Source organism: Ornithorhynchus anatinus, chromosome 2, assembly GCF_004115215.2.
Source record: "Ornithorhynchus anatinus isolate Pmale09 chromosome 2, mOrnAna1.pri.v4, whole genome shotgun sequence".
Classification (NCBI taxonomy): domain Eukaryota; kingdom Metazoa; phylum Chordata; class Mammalia; order Monotremata; family Ornithorhynchidae; genus Ornithorhynchus; species Ornithorhynchus anatinus.
In genome coordinates, this window is record NC_041729.1 from 140,238,445 (window position 1) to 140,258,804 (window position 20,360).

General features: G+C 65.1%; 1 protein-coding gene across 1 annotated transcript; it reads left to right on the plus strand.

Moving 5' to 3' along the window:
* Positions 1-389: 389 nt before the first annotated feature.
* On the plus strand, positions 390-19,443 carry INPPL1 (inositol polyphosphate phosphatase like 1). Its single transcript, XM_029055462.1, is given in 29 exon segments — positions 390-568; positions 8,268-8,331; positions 8,418-8,580; positions 8,727-8,829; positions 8,943-9,083; positions 9,350-9,443; positions 9,555-9,644; positions 9,811-9,909; positions 10,066-10,216; positions 10,314-10,420; positions 10,805-10,907; positions 11,086-11,282; positions 11,748-11,865; positions 12,583-12,679; positions 12,910-13,048; positions 13,248-13,347; positions 13,523-13,611; positions 13,895-13,976; positions 14,212-14,301; positions 14,811-14,924; positions 15,159-15,247; positions 16,656-16,743; positions 16,919-17,074; positions 17,396-17,474; positions 17,635-17,775; positions 18,237-18,597; positions 18,599-18,856; positions 19,054-19,184; positions 19,269-19,443. Coding segments are annotated over 29 exon segments (3,696 nt in total). The 5' UTR covers positions 390-407; the 3' UTR covers positions 19,360-19,443.
* Positions 19,444-20,360: the final 917 nt, after the last annotated feature.

Sequence of the window (20,360 nt, forward strand, 5' to 3'; positions counted from 1 at the left end):
CGGGGCGGGGGGGGGCGTGTCCCGGGACGGGGGGGGGCGGGGGGGGGCGGCGGCCCAGTGTCCACCTGGAGCGTCCGTCCGGGGCCCCGCTTGCCTTCCGGGGGGGGGCGGGGGCGCGTTCCCGCTGCCGTTCCTTCTTTGGGCAAAGGGGAAGCGCCCCCCGCGCCCCCTCCCCCGTCCTCCGCCCCGCCCCCTCGTGCCTCCGCCCCTCCCCCTCCCGCTCGCCGAAAACTTTTCTTTCTGCGGGAAGTTTTGCGGGCGGGCCCCAGCGCGCGGGCTGCGCCGCTCCGCGACCCCCGGTCCGGAACCCGCGGGGCCGGGGCCGGCAGGGGTGGGGGGTCCGGAGGCCCGGCCCCGCCGCTCCCGAGGTCTGTGACCGGGGGAGGAGGAGGAGGAGGAGGAGGAGGATGTGGTCGGGGTCGGGCGTGGGGGCTCCGGCGCCCGCCTGGTACCACCGGGACCTGAGCCGCGCGGCGGCCGAGGAGCTCCTGGCCCGGGCCGGCAGGGACGGCAGCTTCCTCGTCCGCGACAGCGAGAGCGTCCTGGGGGCCTACGCGCTCTGCCTCCTGTGAGTCACGCACCCGGCCCGGGGGGGCGAGGGGGGAGGGGTGGGCTCCGCTTTGTCCCAAGAAGGGGGGGGGGCGGGGGCTCCACACTGTCCTGGTGGTGCAGGGAAGGGCGGGGGGCTCCACTTTGCCCCGAGAAGGGTGGGGGGCTTCACTTTGTCCTGGTGGGGCAGGGAAAGGTGGGGGGGGGTCTCCAGATCGTCCTGGCAGGGAAGGGTGGGGGGCTCCCTACTGTCCTGATGGTGCAGGGAAGGGTGGGGGGGGTCTCCACTTTTTGTCCCAAGAAGGGCGTGGGGTCTTCACACTGTCCTGAGAAGGGTGGGGGTCCCCGCAATGTCCTGGTGGAGCAGGGAAGGGTGGGGGTCTCTACTTTGTTCCAAGAAGGGTGTGGGGTCCTCACACTGTCCTGGTGGTGCAGGGAAGGGGGGGGGGGGCCTCCACTTTTTGTCCCAAGAAGGGCGTGGGGTCTTCACACTGTCCTGAGAAGGGTGGGGGTCCCCGCAATGTCCTGGTGGAGCAGGGAAGGGTGGGGGTCTCTACTTTGTTCCAAGAAGGGTGTGGGGTCTTCACACTGTCCTGGTGGTGCAGGGAAGGGTGGGGGTCTCCACTTTGTCCCAAGAAGGGCGTGGGGTCTTCACACTGTCCTGAGAAGGGTGGGGGTCTCCACAATGTCCTGGTGGTGCAGGGAAGGGTGGGGGGCTCCACTTTGTCCCAAGAAGGGCGTGGGGTCTTCACACTGTCCTGAGAAGGGTGGGGGTCTCCACAATGTCCTGGTGGTGCAAGGAAGGGTGGGGGGCTCCACTTTGTCCCAAGAAGGGTGTGGGGGTCTTCACACTGTCCTGGTGGTGCAGGGAAGGGTGGGGGGGGTCTCTATATTGTCCTGGCGGGGAAGGGGGCGGGGGTCTCCATACTGTCCTGGTGGTCCGGGGAAGGGTGGGGGGCTCCACTTTGTCCCAAGAAGGGTGTTGGGGGGATCTCCACACTGTTCTGGTGGTGCAGGGAAGGGTGGGGGTCTCCACTTTGCCCCAAGAAGGGTGGGGGGTCTCCATACTGTCCTGGTGGTTCAAGAAAGGGTGGGGGGGTCTCCGCCTTGTCCCGAGAAGGGTGTGTGGGGGGGTGTCTCCATACTGTCCTGAGTTGGCCGGGGAAGGGTGGGGGGGTCTCCATATTGTCCTGGCAGGGAAGAATGGGGGTCTTCACACTGTTCTGGTGGTCCAAGGAGGGGTGGGGGTCTCCACTTTGTCCCGAGAAGGGGGGGAGGTCTTCACACTGTCCCGAGAAGGGGGGGAGGGGCTCCACAATGTCCTGGTGGTGCAGGGAAGGGTGGAGGGGGCATCTTCACTTTGTCCCAAGAAGGGTGGGGGTCTCCACACTGTCCTAAATGGTCCAGGGAGGGGTGGGGGTCTCCGTATTGTCCTGGCAGAGGAGGGTCGGGGGGGTCTCCACACTGTCCCGAGTGAGCCAGGGAAGGGTGGGGGTCTCCACTTTGTCCCGAGAAGGGTGGGGGTCTCCACACTGTCCCGAGTGATCCAGGGAAGGGTGGGGGGGGGGGGTCTCCTTATTGTCCTGGTGGTCGAGAGAAAGGTGGGGGTCTTCATACTGTCCTGGTAGTCCAGGGAAGGGTGGGGGGGGGGTCTCCACACTGTCCGGAGTGGTCCAGGGAAGGGCGGGGGGTCTCCACGCAGTCCTGGTGGTCCAGAAAATGGTGGTGGGGGGCGTCTCCACACCGAACTGAGTGATCCAGGAAATGGGGGAGGGAGTCCTGCACCGCCTGGGCCTTGAGTTGAGGGGCAGGGGAAGGGGGATGAACGTCCTGGGGGGGCGGGGGGAAGCGGGGGGCGTTGAACCCCGCGGGTCCGGTGAGCAAGGGGGGTGGGCGCGTCTCCGTACTGTCCCGAGCCAGCCCCGGAAGAGAGGCGTCTACACCGCCCGGCTCGCGAGGACGGGGACAGTGGGACGACGACGTTGTTTTATTTTATGGTATCTGTTAAGCGCATACAACGTGCCGGGCACTCTGCCCGTCGGGTCGGCTGCGGTCCGGGTCCCGGCAGGCGTGGGGCTCACGGGCTTCATCCCCATTTTACAGAGGAGGGAACTGAGGGCCGGGGAAGTGAAGTCACTTGCCCGAGGTCACCCAGAGGGGGATTACTAACAATAATGTTGGTATTTGGTAAGCGCTTCCTATGTGCCGAGCACTGTTCTAAGCGCTGGGGGGGATACGGGGTCATCAGGTGGTCCCACGGGAGGCTCGCAGTCTTCATCCCCATTTTACAGAAGAGGGAACTGAGGGCCAGAGAAGTGAAGTGACTTGCCCAAGGTCACCCGGGGGGGGACTAATAATAATAATAATGTTGGTATTTGTTAAGCGCTTACTATGTGCCGAGCACTGGTTCTAAGCGCTGGGGGGGAGATACGGGGTCATCATAGAGAAGCGGCGTGGCTCAGGGAAGCGGCGTGGCTCAGTGGAAAGAGCCCGGGCTTGGGAGCCAGAGGTCATGGGTTCGAATCCCGGCTCTGCCACTCGGCAGCTGTGTGACTGTGGGCGAGTCACTTCACTTCTCTGGGCCTCAGTTACCTCATCTGTACAATGGGGATTAACCGTGAGCCTCACGTGGGACAACCTGATGACCCTGTATCTATCCCAGCGCTTAGAACGGTGCTCTGCACATAGTAAGCGCTTAAAAAATACCAGCATTATTATCGGGTTGTCCCACGTGAGGCTCACAGTTAATCCCCGTTTTACGGATGAGGTCACTGAGGCACAGAGGAAGGGACGCGACTCGCCCACAGTCACACAGCTGACAACCGCTGCCGAATCGTCCCTTCCGAGCGCTCAGTGCAGTGCTCTGCCCGTAGCGAGTGTTCAATAAATGCTATTGAATGAGAGTGGCGGAGTCGGGATTAGAACCCAGGTCCCTCCGACTCCCGGGCCCACGCTCTATCCGCCGGGCCGTGCTACTTGCGCGGACGCTTAGGCCGTTTGCGCTGGGAGTGACCCCACGAGGGGGAGACGCCGTGTTCTCTGCGGGTTTTGGGGAGGGTGGATAATCGGGGGGCGGAGGGAGGGACTGGGGCAGGTCCAGGGCACCCGCCTGGGCAGGAGCGGCCTTTCGGCCCCCGGAGAGTCCGGTGCGTGGCACGGTGGAAAGAGCGCGGGCTTGGGAGTCGGAGGTCATGGGTTCGAATCCCCGCTCTACCACTCGGCACCTGTGTGACCGTGGGCGAGTCCCGTCTCTGGGCCTCAGTGACCTCGTCGGGAAAACGAAGACTGGGAGCCTCACGTCCGATGACCCTGTATCTCCCCCAGCGCTTAGAACGGTGCTCGGCACATAGGAGGCGCTTAACGAATAGCAGCGTTATTATTATCCGCAGACGCCCCCGCCTGCCGCCGTCTCCTCCCCTCCCCCTGGCTAGAGTTTCCCCTGTAGCCACAGTGTCTGTCTGCCCCTCCCTGTTCCATCTGCCCGCCCGCGGGGCAGCGGGCCATGAAGGTGTGTGGGAGAACTGAAAACAGCCAGTGCGGGTGCGCGCGGGCGCTGACATTGGGGTTCCCCCCAGTGCCGGTGTGTGAGTGCGTGAGAGGGACGGATAATTCGATCGGATTTATCGAGCGCTTACTGTGTGCGCAGCGCTGTACTAAGGACAGTGCGATTATGAGAAGCGGCGTGGCTCAGTAGCCACAGCCCGGGCTTGGGAGCTAGAGGTCATGGGTTCGAATCCCGGCGCTGCCGCTTAACGATGGCATGTGTCCAGCGCTTACTATGTGCCGAGCACTGTTCTAAGCGCCGGGGTAGATACAGGGTAATCGGTTCGTCCTACTTGAGGCTCACAGGCTTCACCCCCAATTTACGGATGAGGAAACTGAGGCCCAGAGAAGTGAAGTGACTCGCCCAAGGTCACACAGCTGGCAAGCGGCGGAGCCGGGATTAGAACCCATGACCTCTGACTCCCAAGCCCTGGCTCTTTCCGCTGAGCCGCGCTGCTTGTCAGCTGTGGGACCGTGGGCGAGTCACTTCACTTCTCTGGGCCTCAGCGACCTCATCTGTCAAATGGGGATGAAGACGGCGAGCCTCACGTGGGACAATCCGATGACCCCGTATCTATCCCAGCGCTTAGACCGGTGCTCGGCACATAGTAAGCGCTTAACAAATACCAACATTATTATAATGCTAATAATGACATTGGTTAAGCGCTTGCTATGTACCAAGCATTAATTCATTCGATCGGATTTATCGAGCGCTTACTCTGTGCCGAGCGCTGTCCTAAGCGCTTGGAAAGTCCGATTTGATAAGAATTATGATATTTAAGTGCTTGCTATGTGCCAAGCATTCATTCATTCATTCAATCGGATTTATCGAGCGCTTACTCTGGGCCGAGCACTGTACTAAGCGCCTGGAAAGTACAATTTGATAAGAATTATGATATTTAAGCGCTTACTGTGTCAAGCATTCATTCATTCAATCGGATTTATCAAGCGCTTACTGTGTGCAGAGCACTGTACTAAACACTTGGAAAGTACAATTTAATAATAATTAGGATATTTGTTGGTGCTTACTATGTGCCAAGCATTCATTCATTCATCCAATTGTATTTCTCGAGCGCTTACTCCGTGCAGAGCACTGTACTAAGCGCTTGGAAAGTACAATTGGGCACCTGTTCTAAGCGCTGGGGTAGATAGGAGGTCATCGGGTTGTCCCAGTCTTCATCCCCACATTACGGATGAGGCAACTGGGGCGCAGAGAAGCGAAGCGACTTGCTCATGGTCACCCGGCAGACCAGTGGCGGGATTAGAACCCACGGCCGCTGACTCCCAAGCCGTCCTGGGCTGCGAAGGGGTGGGGAGGGGAGGGGAAGCAGAGGGTCGTCAGTGTGGGAAGCTTCCCGCGGCTTTTCTCCGAGGCCGCCTGCGGGTCCGGGGGGCTGCTCTACCCACCGACTTGTCCGTGGTGCCCTCCCCCAGGGAGCGGGGGGCTGCTGCGGCCTGGACCGGGCTCAGCCTGGGAGAAGCCCAGTCTGGAGTAAATCCGCGGCGGGGTTTTCATCTAAACCCTTGTCCCTTCTCTTCCCGACCCAGCATTTCTCCAAAACTCCTGGGTCTGGGGTCCGTCCGTCTGGTTTGGGGCCTGCTTTTTTTAAAAATGGTATTTAAGTGCTTACTCTGTGCCCCGCACGACACTGAACGCCGTAGATACCGGCCGATCGGGTTGGGCATTGCCCCCGTCTCGCGTGGGGCTCCCGGTCTTCATCCCCATCTTACAGATGAGGTAACTGAGGTACAGAGAATCGATATCAGCGGCCTTTATTGAGCGCTTACCGCGTGCAGAGCACTCTACTGAGCGCTCGGGCGGGTCCGACGAAACGGAGTCGGTAGACGCGTACCCTGCCGACAAGGAGCTCGAGTGACTCGGCGGGGTCGCGAAGGAGACGGGTGGCCGGGCGGGGATTAGAACCCAAGTCCCCCGACTCCCAGGCCCGGGCTCTTTCCGCCGGGCCACACTGCTTGTCCTCAAGAGCGGCATTTCTGGGATGCTTTTCGGCAGGGAGAGGGAGGGAGGGGAAGGGTCGTGAGGGGCGGGGGAGGGCCCGGGGCCCGGCCCCGCCATCCGGGACCCCCACTACGGGGCCAGGTGCCGGCTTCAGCTGCTGATGGGGGAGGGTCTCGTCCGGGGGCGGGGTGGGGGGCACAGCTGCTTGGGCGGCAGCTGGGCGAGACCGGGAAGGGGGTGGGATCCAGCTCCCCAAGCCTGGGAAAAGCGAGGGGTCCCGAGTGGTGGGGGGGGGCAGGGATTGCAGGGCGACGGGCGGCGGGGGGATAGGAAGGAGAGGCGTTCGGTGGGGGGAGAAGGTGAGAGAGGAGGGGGTCTCGGAGAGACGGGGGAGGGGAGCGGTGGGCCAGCTGCTCCCAGGCTGAAGGAGGGCCGGGCTGGCCGGGGTCGGGGGACGGGGACGAGGAGGAGGAGAGAAGTTGTGGGGCAGAGAAGCGGGAGGGCCGCAGCCCGGCTGGGCCGTGGAGGGGCTTCAGGTCTTGGACGTTTCCTTGGCGCTCACCCTCCTGCACCTGGGCTTGTCTGGGGCCTTAAATTGGGGTGGCGGGGGGGGGGGGGGGCAAGGCAAGCAGGTTTGGTTTAGGAGACCTCGTGTCCCCTTTTTATTTGGGTGGGGCGGGTCTCGTGCACATGTCTCGTGCACATGTCTCGTGCCCATGTGTTTGAGCGTGTGGGTGTGTGCGTGCACGTGGCTATCCGGGTGTCCGGGTGTGCGTAATGTGAATGTGGGTGTCTACGCGTGTGTGTGCATTTGGATCTGGTGGGGCGGGAGTGTACGTATGCAGGGCCGTGTGCCCCCCCCCCCCCCCCCATGTGCACATCTGTGCATCTCATGGCAGGGGCGGGAAGTGCAGATGGGTCAGGGATGGCATCTAGGCCCCGGTTAGGATTTACAGGGGCCCGGGTCGGGTAGGGGAAGCTGCCTCCCGCTGCTTGCCCTCCTTCCTCCGGGGAAGGAGCCTCCCACTGCTTGCCCTCCTTCCCCCCGGGGAAGGAACAACCCCTACTTTGTGCCATCGCTGGCAGGGCAGGAAGGAAGGGGTTGTTCCAGCCCAAGTGACGGGGACGGCCGGAATGACCCCGGCCGGGTCAGCTTCCTTCCCCTCGATCTCTTCTCGTGGTCCCCGTGTCAAGAGGCAGATGGGGTTGGCACGGGGGAGAGCGCAGGAAGCCCGTGGCGGGGGTGGGGGGGAGCTGGTGCCTAGCAACATGGCCCCTGCCCTGGAGCTGAACGGGGCCGGACTGGCACCCTTCCTACCGCCGCCCCCCGGGCTCTGAGTCACAGCGGTTGGAGCCTGTGGCCGCCACGTGGCAGGTGACCCCCTCCCCCCCCACCCCCGGTCCCTCCTCCTTTCTCCCTCCCCACTCCCGGGCGCTGGCCTGGATGTTGAGGGGAGCGGGGGCGGTCAGACGACTCCCAGAAGATCTGTGACCCGTCCACCCCCCAACCCAGAATTTCTCGGGGGGAGGCTGCGGAGGCCGCCTCTCCCTTGTTGCTCGGCGTCGTCCCCACCCACGCACGTGCACACGCACAGCAGGACAGCAGTTGTCACTTGTTTCAGCTGCTGGCCGTCCCCTCTCCCCTCCCCACCCCCAAGCCGGGCGCCCCCCCCACCTCAGCCCTTCGCCACCCGTGCCCCGAAGGCGGGGACCGGCTCTTCCCACCCGGCTGGGGTCTCTGGACCAGGGGGTCTGCGGGTGCCCTTGAGCCGGCCGGCCCCTCCCCGGGGTGACCGTGTTGCCGTCGGCAACGGGAACACCTGCCCGCCGTGGGCACGGGGGTGGGGAGGGACGAGGTGCTGGGTCGGTTTCCTGATGGGCCTTCTCCCCGCTCAGGTGGAGTCGGGTGGAGGCATAGGAGGCAGATGGTGGGGGGGAGGCAGTGCTGCCTCACCTCCCCTGGGGCCACTGCGGGGAAGAAGAGAGGCCGGAGACCCGGATGCCCCCGGGCCCCATATTTGGGAGGAGAGGAACTGGCAGTGGGTGGAGGGAGAACCTCCTCACCTCCCCGGTCCTCTGAGCCGTGAGCGTGTCGGCCGTCTGAGCGTGCGTGGGGGCGTGTGTGTGCGTGTGAGTAAGCGAGGTCCTCGGGGTGGTAGGGGGCTGCGTCGCGGGGGACGGTGTCGGGTCCCCTCCTGATCCCCTGCTCCGCCAGGTTTCAGAAACACGTCCACACTTACCGCATCCTGCCTGACGAGGAGGACTTCCTGGCTGTGCAGGTGAGCGCCCTGGCCCTCCCGACCTCCCCCCCCTTGGGCCGTCCGGGGTCTCCGGGCTCCCCCGGTGACCCACCTCCCCTTCGCAGACCTCCCAGGGTGTCCCCGCGCGCCGGTGCCAGACGCTGAGTGAGCTGGTGGGGCTGTACGGGCAGCCCGACCAGGGCTTGGTCTGTGCCCTGCTGCTGCCCGTCGAGACCGAGCCCGAGCCCCCGGCCGAACCCGAGCCCCCCGATGACCGGGACTACTCAGGTGCCCCCTCGTCCCCTATACCCGTGGAGTGTGAGCGCGGGCGCGTGTGGGTATGTGTGTGTGTCCCCAGCCCCGGGGCGGGGAAGGGGAGGGGGCTGCCCCCGTGGCAGGAAGCTCCAGCGCCGCCCCCTACCCCCCGCCCCCAGATGGGGAAGATGAGAAGCCCCCGCTGCCCCCTCGCTCCGGCTCCACCAGCTTCTCTGCCAGCAGCCCCTCCGCAGAGCTTCCGGGACCGCCGCCCGCCGAGAGGTGAGAGACGCCCGCGGGTAGGGGTTCCGGAGGGTGTGACAGGGCCGGGGGGGGTGGGGGGACACGGTGCGGGGGGAACCCTTGAGGCTGAGCCCCACCTCTCTCCTCCTCAGTGCCCCCAACGGGCTGAGCACGGTGTCCCACGAGTACCTGAGGGGCAGTTACGGACTGGACCTGGAGGCCGTGCGGGCGGGAGCCAGCAACTTGCCACACCTGACCCGCACGCTGGCCACCAGCTGCCGTCGCCTGCACAGGTAGCCCCTGCCCCCGTCCTCCCCTTCCCTCCCCCGGGCCCTCTAGACTCCAAGTTCACTGTGGGCAAGGAATGTGTCATAGGGTTATAGTATACTCTCCCAAGCGCTAAATACAGTGCTCTGCACGCGGTAAGTGCTCGGTAAATGCCGTTGACCGACTACGACGGCTCTGCCCTGTCCAGACACCCCGACTGCCCGCACCCCACCCGCCCGTGCTACTCTCCGTCCTCCTCACATTGTGAATTCCCCCTCCCCCAACCACCCAGCGAGGTGGACAGAGTGCTCTCCGGCCTGGAGGTCCTGTCCAAAGTGTTTGACCAGCAGAGCTCTCCGGCCATGTCGCGCATCTTGCAGCAGTCGGTGAGTGCGGAGGAAGGTCCCGGGGTGGGGGTGGGTCCCAGCGTTGACGGGGGGCGGGGTGGGGGGGAAGTGTTGGGGTCAGTCGGTAGTTACCCCTTCCCCACACAGCAGAGCGCCGGGCAGTCTGGAGAGCAGGAGCTGGAGAGCCTGGTGGTGAAGCTGTCTGTGCTCAAGGACTTCCTGGCCGGAATCCAGAAGAAGGTGGGGACCTCCGCCCTGCTCCCCTCCCCCAGACCCGAGGGGCGACCCTTTACCGATCGCCCCCCCCCCCCCCCCGGCCCCTCTTGGGACCCGGTGGCCAGAAGCCTGGGTCAGATGTCTCTGCCCGCTGCCAAGGTGACCGTTTCCCCTCCCTCCCTCCCCCCAGGCGCTGAAGGCCCTGCAGGACATGAGCTCCGCGGCCCCCCCGGCCCCACTGCAGGCCTCGACCCGCAAGGCCAAGAGCATCCCGGTGCAGGCCTTCGAGGTGGGCCGGCGGGACCCGGGCTGTCGGGGTCCCACCGGGCGGGGTTCAACGCGGGCTTGGGGGGGGACTGGGCAGGGACTGGGGGGATCGGCTGCGGGGTGGGTCCCGGGGCCTGGGGAGCGGCTCTGACGCCTCCCAACCCCGTCCCTCTCCTAGGTGAAGCTGGACGTGACGCTGGGCGACCTGACCAAGATCGGGAAGTCGCAGAAGTTCACGCTGAGCGTGGACGTGGAGGGCGGCCGGCTGGTGCTGCTGCGCAGGCAGAAGGACTCCCAGGAGGACTGGAGCACCGTCCCCCACGACCGCAGTGAGGGCCGCCCCGGACCCGGGCGGAGGGGAGGGGGGCCGGGGCCCTGACCCCGGCCCGTCTCCGACCGCCCCCGCCCCCTCTGACCTCCCCGCAGTCCGCCAGCTGATCAAGTCCCAGCGGGTGCAGAACAAGCTCGGCATCGTGTTCGACAAGGAGAAAGACCGGACCCAGCGCAAGGACTTCATCTTTGTCAGCGCCAGGGTCAGGATCGGGGCCGGGGTCGGCGGGGCCGGAGCAGGGGAGGCGGAGAAGGTGTAGAGCTAGGCCCGGGGGTGGGAAGCGGGGTGCTCCGACCGTCTTCCCTCCCCCTGGGTCTATCCTGGCTTAGTGGAAGGAGCCCGGGCTTGGGAGTTATACTCCCGGCCCCGCCGCTTGTCTGCTGGGCGACCTTGGGCAAGCCACTTAACTCCTCTGTGCCTCAGTTACCTCATCCGTCAAATGGGGATTAACACTGGGAGGCCCACGGGGGACAACCTGATCGATCACCTTGTACCTACCCAAGTGCTGAGAACAGTGATTGGCACCTAGTAAGCACTTAATACCATAATCATTATTATTATTATTATTATTATTATCTCCCCTCAGAAGCGGGAGGCTTTCTGCCAGTTGCTGCAGCTGATGAAGAACAAGCACTCGAACCAGGATGAGCCGGACATGATCTCTGTCTTCATCGGCACCTGGAACATGGGTCAGGGCCCGGGGACGGGATGTGCACGGGGTGCCGGCTTTAGGAGGGCTCTGCCGGGGACAGTCAGGTCGAGGGGCAGGGCCCGTCCGCCGCTGCCGTTATGCAGAGGGCGAATGACCCCGTGACCCTCCCGGCCCGACCCTGAACCCGCTCCCCTCGTCCCCCTCCCCCTCTGCAGGCAGCGTGCCTCCCCCAAAGTCAGTGACGTCCTGGTTCACATCCAAGGGTCTGGGGAAGACCCTGGACGAGGTGACCGTGGCCATCCCCCACGACATCTACGTCTTCGGGACCCAGGAGAACTCCGTGGCCGACCGAGAGTGGACGGACCTGCTGCGTGGGGGCCTGAAGGAGCTCACGGACCTGGACTACCGCCCGGTACAGAGCTGGAGATGTTGACGGCGGGAACGGGGTGGGGAGGCGCGGACGACCCTCGGACCGTCTTGGAGCTGACCCGACTCTTTCCTCTTTTCGTGCCTCTGGGCCGTCCTCCGCCATGCTGCCTCTTCTCCCAGGATGGGGAGCTGAAATGACCCTTGTCGGAACAGCCCCCAGCCCCTCTCTGGGAACGAGACCCCCCCACCCCCCTGCACTCCCTGGATAGGAAGCAAAAACAGGTTGCCTCGTCCTGTCCCACCCAGGGGTCCCACAAGGGGCTTGTCCCGATGGGACAGTGACAGCCGTTCCCCGTGTGGCCGGGGTCCCTCTGACCCCTGGCTCTTTCTCCTCTACCCCCCAGCCCCCATGCTGGTCCTAAGGGACAGAGACGGGGGGTGCCGGTAGGCCCGGGGGGGCGGTGTCCCAGGTCGTGACGCCCTCCCACCGTCTGGTGGTCTCCCGCAGATCGCCATACAGTCCCTGTGGAACATCAAGGTGGCCGTGCTGGTGAAGCCGGAACACGAGAACCGCATCAGCCACGTCAGCACGTCCAGCGTCAAAACCGGCATCGCCAACACTCTGGGTGAGATGGTGCGGGTAGCACGCTGGGGCCCTCGCTGCCCGGCCTCCCGGGCCAGCGTGGTTCGGGCCACCCAGACTCCCGGGCCCGGGTGGGGTCCGCCCCCCCCAGCCCCACTGCCCATCGGCCCCCATGAGCACCAGCATTCAGCCACGCTTCTCCCCACGGCCGTGGGAGAGGCTGGCCGCAGAGCCCACCGGGAGGGAAAGAGGCAGGAGAGGGGTTGCTCAGGCCAAGTCCCGCCGCGTGCTCTGTTCCCCCAGTCCTCGTCCTCCTCCTCCTCCCGGCCTGTACCCCTGTCCTTTTTGCTCTGCCCTCCTCTCCTTTCTCCTTTGTCCTCCTGTCCGTTCTCCTCTGTCCTTCCTCCTCTGTCCTCCTCCTTCTGTCCTCCTTCCTTCTCTGTCCTCCTGCTCCTCCCCATCCTCCTCGCTTTCTTCTTCCCCCTCCTCCCCGCATCCTCTTTCCTGTCTTCCTCTCCCATCCTCCTCTTCCTCCCCCTTTCCGTCCCCATCCTCCTCCCTCCCCATCCCGTCCCCTGTCTTTTCCTAGCCTCTTGCCACTCCCGTCCCTGTGTGAACAGCTGCAGACCTTGGTGTGGGAATAGACCCTCCCCACCAGGTGGTCAGCCTCCCAGACCTCAGGGTCACTGAAGGGTGGGGAGAGAGGGCTCCTGGCCCACATCCCATCCCAGTCACCCCTTTATCCCTCCACTATCCACAGGGAACAAAGGGGCCGTGGGCGTCTCCTTCATGTTCAACGGGACCTCGTTTGGCTTTGTGAACTGTCATCTCACCTCAGGCAATGAGAAGACAGCCCGGTGAGGGGGCTGCCCCAGGGTGACACCCCTCTTCCCTCCGCCGCCTCGGGGTCACCTCTGCCCTCCACTCCTGGGTCCCCCCTCCGCCCCCACTCCAGGGAGTCTCTTTTCCTACCAGCCCGGGGTGATCTCGGCTTCCTCCACCCCACTGTGATTCAATGCCCTGGGGTGATCTGTGTCCCCTCCCCCTTGCCCCTGGGGTGACCCCTTGCCCCACACTGACCCACCAGACGGAACCAGAACTACTTGGACATCCTGCGTCTCCTGTCTCTGGGTGACCGGCAGCTCAGCGCCTTCGACATGTCCCTGCGCTTCACACACCTCTTCTGGTTCGGCGACCTCAACTATCGGCTCGACATGGACGTGCAGGTGAGGGAGGGTGGGACCCCGGGGTGGTGATGGGGAGAAAGGGGACTGTCTTTGTGTGGCCGGGGTCGGCCTATGGGGTGGGGCTGCTGACGGTAGGCCCCCGGCACTGAGCCCCTGACCTGAGAGGCACCACGGGGGTCCCCGGTCCTGGATCGGCCCCACCCAGCTTCCCCCACGCCTCCCTTCCGCTCCCCGCTAGGAAATCCTGAACTACATCAGCCGCAAGGAGTTCGAGCCGCTGCTCAGGGTGGATCAGCTCAACCTGGAGCGGGAGAAGCACAAGGTGTTCCTGCGATTCAGTGAGTGACGGGGAGTGGCTGAGGGCAGGCTGGGCTCGGGACCTTGAGGGCTTGGGAGAAGAAAACGGGTCAGGGCTGGTCTGGGTTGGGGGCTCCCAAGGGGCCTTGATCCTAAGCTGCGAGGGTCTGGCCTCCCCCGACACCCTGTCCCTCCTCATCCCCTGGTCATCCCCAGACGAAGAGGAGATCTCCTTCCCCCCCACCTACCGCTACGAGCGTGGCTCCCGCGACAGCTACGTCTGGCACAAACAGAAACCAACAGGGGTGAGAGAACCAGTAGGGCCAGGGGCTCGGTGGGCCTGCCGCCTCCGCTCCCCACCTCCCTACCGCCTCAGACTCCCCCATTCGCGCCGTCTCGGCTCCCCACTCCCCGCCATCTCGGCTCCCCACTCCCCGCCACCTCGGCTGCCTCCCTCCCCACCTCCTTGGCTCCCTCCTCCCCGCCGCCCAGGCCCCCTCCTCCCCGCCCTCTCAAGCTCTCTCCTCTCTCCTCGCTCCGTTTGTGTTCCCTCCTCATTTCTTGTCCAACTCTCCCCGCCCTCCCCAGGTCCGGACCAACGTCCCGTCGTGGTGTGACCGGATCCTGTGGAAGTCATATCCCGAGACCCACGTCAACTGCAATTCGTACGGTAGGCCGAGGGTGGGGGTACGGGGCAACGGTTAGACGGGTGGCGGGGAAGGTGCGGACTCCCTGCTCCGAAGACAGGATTGTTTTCCAAATGGGGTGAAACTAGGGGGCGAGCGAATGAAGGCAGCTGTTTGAAGAGAAGTGGAGCGCCTCTTGCTGCCCTCTGACCTCCCCGCCCTCTGACCTCCCCGCACCTTCCTCTGGGTGACCTCTCCCTCCCGCTCTTCTCCCCCCAGGATGCACAGATGACATTGTCACCAGTGATCATTCCCCAGTGTTCGGGGCCTTTGAGGTTGGGGTCACATCCCAGTTTGTCTCCAAGAAAGGTAGCTGGCGGGGGGGGGGTGGCGGGTGGGAGGGTGGAGAAAGGGGGCGGGGTGTGTGTGTGTGTGTCCCCATCCCTTGAGTATCCCTGTATGTGTGTCTCCTCCCCTTGAATGTACCCATGGTCCAAAGCTTGATTCTTCCAGAGTTCTGTGGAGTGTAGATGAAAGCCAGCCTCAGGGCTCGATCCTCCTTCACCCCAGTCTCCCCGCCAGCTTTCCACTTCCCTCGCAGCACCAACTAAGATTTTGGGGAAGGGGCACCCCAGCGCCGGGCTGGGCCGGGCGCTGGGCAGGGCATGGAGGTTGGGAGCAGTACCAAGCAGGCCTCACCTTCCATCAATCGATCGATGGTATTTATCGAACCCCCGATGTGTGCGGAGCACTGCACGAAGCGCTGGGGAAAGTACCAGAGTTAGAGGACACGACCTCCGCCCTCCGCCACTCCGCCCCGGCCTGGCCGGTCTGGGGTCCACGGTCCCGATCCTCTCCTCCAACCGCCCCCGCCCCAGGGTTGCCCAAGCCGTCGGACCAGGCCTACATCGAGTTCGAGAGCATCGAGGCCATCGTCAAGACCGCCAGCCGCACCAAGTTCTTCATCGAGTTCTACTCCACCTGCTTGGAGGGTGCGTGATGAGCCGGGGGGTGGCGGGAGCCCAGAGGGGCGAGGACGGGAACCTAGGCCTTCCCAACCGGGTGGGAGCCGGGGCCCGGTGGGAGCCGGAGTCCGTGGGATCTCGAGGTGGGGAGGGAGTGCCCAGCGCAAGAGCCCAGAGAAGAGGCCGGGGAGTCTCCCACTGAGTCCCTTCAGCGTGAGACCCCGCCCCCAAATGTGCCAGCCCTCTTCTCCTTGTCCCCAGAGTATAAGAAGAGCTATGAGAATGACAGTCAGAGCAGTGACAACATCAACTTCCTCAAGGTGCAGTGGTCTTCCCGCCAGCTCCCCACGGTGAGAACCACCCCCCTTTCCCCTCCCCCTGGTATTCATTCAATAGTATTTATTGAGCGCTTACTATGTGCAGAGCACTGCACTAAGCGCTTGGAATGTACAAATCAGTAATAGAGACAGTCCCTGCCCTTTGACGGGCTTACAGTGTAATCGGGGGACACGGACAAGAACAAGGGCAGTAAATAGAATCAAAGGGATGAACATCTCATTAAAACAATAGCAAATACATAGAATCAAGGTGATGTACATCTCATTAACAAAATAAATAGGGTAATGAAAATATATACAGTTGAGCGGACGAGCACCGTGCTGAGGGGATGGGAAGGGACGGGGGGAGGAGCAGAGGGAAAGGGGGGAAAAGAGGGCTTAGCTGAGGAGAGGTGAAGCGGGGGGTAGAGGGGGAGCAGAGGGAAAAGGGGAGCTCAGTCTGGGAAGGCCTCTTGGAGGAGGTGAGCTTTAAGTAGGGTTTTGAAGAGGGGAAGAGAATCGGTTTGGCGGAGGTGAGGAGGGAGGGCGTTCCGGGACCGCGGGAGGACGTGGCCCGGGGGTCGACGGCGGGATAGGCGAGACCGAGGGACGGCGAGGAGGTGGGCGGCGGAGGAGCGGAGCGTGCGGGGTGGGCGGTAGAAAGAGAGAAGGGAGAAGAGGTAGGAGGGGGCAAGGTGATGGAGAGCCTTGAAGCCTAGAATGAGAAGTTTTTGTTTTGTGCGGAGGTTGATAGGCAACCACTGGAGGTTTTTAAGAAGGGGAGTGACATGCCCAGAGCGTTTCTTCAGGAAGATGAGCCGGGCGGCAGAGTGAAGAATAGACTGGAGCGGGGAGAGACAGGAGGAAGGGAGATGAGAGAGCAGGCTGACTCAGTAATCTAGCCGGGATATCACGAGAGCCCGTAGCAGTAAGGTAGCCGTTTGGGTGGAGAGGAAAGGGTGGATCTTGGCGATATTATAAAGGTGAGACCGGCAGGTTTTGGTGACGGATCGGATGTGTGGGGTGAACGAGAGAGCCGAGTCAAAGATGACACCGAGGTTGCGGGCCTGAGAGACAGGAAGGATGGTCGTACCATCCACGGTGATAGGGAAGTCAGGAAGAGGACAGGAGCAGGGTACCCTGCTCCCCCCGGCCTGATGCCGGGCTGGGCCTTAGGTCCCCGGTTTGCCGTTCTTAGGGCACACGCCTTCTGCCCTGGGAGGGATCTGCCGGTCATCTGGTTATCTGGGAATTTAACTTCCAAGCTTTTCAGCACCCCCAGCAGGAAAAAGCCACGGTGGGCCAAGCTATCACCCGATCGGTGACCCCTCTTTCCCTCCCCCATCTGCGTTTGTGTGTGTGCGCCAACGCGCGCACGCAGGCCTGGGGGAAGGGGGAGGTGTCTCAGGCCCACCCCTTAACCGGCTAATCGATTGATCAGCTGAAGCCGATTCTGTCGGAGATTGAGTATCTGCAGGACCAGCACCTGCTGCTCACGGTCAAGTCCCTGGACGGCTACGAGTCCTATGGTGAGAACAAAGAGCCGCTAGGGCTCGGGGCCGGGGGCTGGACGGTGGTGGTGGCAGGTGGGCTTTGGCACCCCTCGTCCCCCTGGGCCTCAGAGCCTCAGGGGCAGGGCCCGGGCAGTGGGAGGCGGTCCGGTGGGGGGGTCTTTGACGGCCCCTCCCACCTCTGCCCTCCCAGGCGAGTGCGTGATCGCCCTCAAGTCCATGATCGGCAGTACGGCCCAGCAGTTCCTCACCTTCCTGTCCCACCGCGGCGAGGAGACGGGCAACATCCGCGGCTCCATGAAGGTCCGGGTGCCCGCCGAGCGGGTGGGCACGCGGGAGCGGCTCTATGGTGAGGGGCGCTGCGGGGGCTTGGCCTGAGCTTGACCGATGGGCCGGGGCGGATGGGCGTGCAGGGGCGGCTCTGTGGTGTGGGGCGCTGCGAGGGCTTGGCCCGGGCTGACCGACGGGCCGGGGCGGGGCGGCACGCAGGGGCGGCTCTGTGGTGCGAGGCGGTCCCGGGAGGAGGGAGAGGACAGGGGCGTGGGTAGGTGGGCAGAGAATTTATTGACTTGGGGGCCGAGTAGGGCTAGGGGTGACGGTCACGAGATTTGAGTGGCGCCCTTCTACCTGCCCCTCCTCATGAGTCTACCCCATCTGCCCCCCCCCACAGAGTGGATCAGCGTGGACAAGGATGAAACGGGGGCCAAAGCCAAGGGTCCGTCTGGGGCTCGGGGCAGTCAGGACAGCAGGTTAGTGCGGCTGAGCCGCCGCCGGGCCTGGGGTTGGGGTTGGGGTTGGGGCTGGGCTTGGCCTGGAGGGGTGGGAGCGGAAAGTCAGATGGGGCCCTCGCCCTCCTTGTCGCCCTGCCAACTTCGGTCCTTTCCTCTCTCCCCTCTCCACCCCACCCAGGTCCGCAAACCGGAAGGCCGTCCCAGGGGAGGGTCCCTGTCCACTGAACAGGTTGTTCGAGGAGCCCGAGAAGCCCCCACCCACTGGGCGACCTCCGGCCCCTCCCAGGGGAACCCCCCGCGAGGAGCCCCCCACCCCAAGGTGAGACTGTGGTGGGGAGCAATTTTCCGGGGGAAGGGAAGACCTCGATTCTCCCTGTTTGACACCTCCTACGCTCCTCTCCGCCTATGCTCCCTCCCATCTACGCTCCCTTCCCGCCTATGCTCCCTCCCATCTACGCTCCCTTCCCGCCTACGCTTCCCCCGCCCCACGCTCCCCCCCCCCCCATCATGCTCATCCCCCTTAACCATCCTCTTCCCCAGTCCCCCGCTACGCTCCTCCCCTCAACGCTAAGCTCCTCCTCCCCATGCTCCTTCCCACGCCGTGCTCTTCCTCCCTCCCACTCCCCTCCGTGCTCCCTCTCCCCCTCACGCCCCCTCCCCCCACATTCCCTTCCCCTACTGCGCCCCCCCGCCCACTATGCTCCTCTTCCCCTCTCCCCCACTACGCTCCTCTCCCCCACCCCGTTACGTTCCTGTTCGCAACTCGTCCTCCCTCCCCAGGTCCAAACTGGAGGCGGAGGCGGAAGCGGTGCCCCCAGCACCCAAGAACAGCTTCAACAACCCAGCGTACTATGTCCTGGAGGGTGTACCCCACCAGCTCCTGCCACCTTCCGTCCCTGGCCCCGCCAAGGCCCCTGCCCCTGCCCCCGCCCCGCCCCCCACCCCCACTCCTTCCGTCGTGGCCAGGAACAAGGTGCCCATCACGGTGCCGGTGGCCCAGCCCGGTTGGCCCCCGCGGCGGGGAGCGCCCGAGGAGAGCTCCTCAGATGAGGAAGGGGGCACGCTGCCCCCTCCAGACTTCCCGCCGCCCCCGCTCCCCGGGCCGCCCGCCGGGGGGGGCTGGGGCCCGCAGCGAGGCCCGCCTGCCGCCCCCCAAAGCTCACCCACGGCCCCCCCTGCCTTTGGGGCCCCCCGCGTCCTTGGCCCCCGCGGCGGGGCTGTTTCTCGGGGCCCCGCCGGGCAGAGACGATCGCTCCTGCTCGGTGCTGCAGATGGCCAAGACGCTCAGCGAGGCCGACTACGCGGCCGGGGGCGGGGCGCTGCCCCCCGACTTCACCCGGCCCCTGGGGTTCCCCCCCGCCCACATCCGCGAGAGCATCCAGGAGGATGCGGCCGAGGAGGTACGGGGCGGGCCCGGAGGTCGGCCGGGGAAGCCCGGGGGGCCCCGCCGGGCCGTGGGGGCACCGGAGGCGGGGGGCATCGGGGCTGGGGCGGGGGCAGAGGCGGAGGCGAGATCGGGGGAGGCGGCGGGAGGCGGGGGGCAGTGCTCGGGGACGCCTGGGGCTGCTCCCTGAGGCGGCGTGGTCTGCGCCCCCAGGCATCGTGCCCCGTGGGGCGGACCGGTGCCCAGAGCGAGGCGGGCGTTGGGGTGTGGCTGCGGGCCATCGGGCTGGAGCGCTACGAAGAGGGCCTGGTGCACAATGGCTGGGACGACCTGGAGTTCCTCAGGTGAGGGGAGAAGGGCCGGGGCGGGCCGGGGGTGGGCCGGGATCCCCGGCCGAGCTGAGCCTCCCTCCCGCCTCCCTCTCACAGCGACATCACGGAGGAGGACCTGGAAGAGGCGGGCGTGCAGGACCCGGCCCACAAGCGTCTCCTGTTGGACACCTTGCAGCTCAGCAAATGACCGGCCGCCTCCCCCGTTTCCCCGGAACTCTAGCCGGGCGGGGCGGCGGGACGGTGGCCGTGGCGCCCGGAGTCTCCCCGTCCCGTCCTGGGGAACCACGCTCCCCGGCCCCACGGCTCCGGTCGGCCCCTCGGCATCTACGGGGGTCGGAGGGGGAGCCCCTCATCGGCTGCATCCTCCCCGCCGGGCCAGGCTGGTTGCCACGGATAGCCGGTTGCGGGGGGGGGGGACACGTCATGGGATCCGTCCCGTCCCGAGACCCGCCCTCCCCTCCCCCCTCCCCCACCGGGAGAGGGGTCCCCAGGTTGGGAGAGGGGACTCAGCCGCACCGCCGGCGCTTAGAACAGGGCTTGGCGCGGAGCGCTCAACGGATACCGTCGTTATTTTTCTCCCCTACCCGCCCTCCCCATCCGGAAATGAAGGAGCATTATGTCCTATCCGCTCCCCCTGGTTTTTGTGTTTAATTTAAGCGGTTTGCGTGTTCCAGGGTCGTGGCCCTGGTAACGTTCTCGGGGTGCCGCTGGCCCGGGGTGGGGGCGCGGAGGGGAGAACCGGGGGGAGGTGCGGGCCGTCGACGCCAGCAATAAAGGGGCTCGTTTCCCTAGCCGTCACTCTCTCGTCCTCTCTGGCCTGGGGTTCTGGAGGGGGCGCAGGGAAGTCGCGGCGGGTCGGGGAGCCCGGCGGGAACGAGGGAGCCCAAGCCGCTCTCTCCTCAGTCCCGTCTAGTCCTCTGCTCCTCCCCCCGGGGCCCCGGGCCGACCCCCCGGGCCGCCCTCCTCCCACCCAGGCACGGTAGGGCTCCCACCCGCCGGCCTGGTCGGCGTCAATAAGTTACGTTTTTATTTGGATCGAGCAGAGGTGGATGTCAATAAATTACAGACGAGTTTTAAAAAAAGAGAAAACCATCTGCCGGGCTAGGCCCGGCCCCCGGCTGGCCCCTGCCGTCGCCGGGAGGGACGATCCCCGGTGGCCGTCCCCCCCCCCCCCCGCCGCGTCCCCCC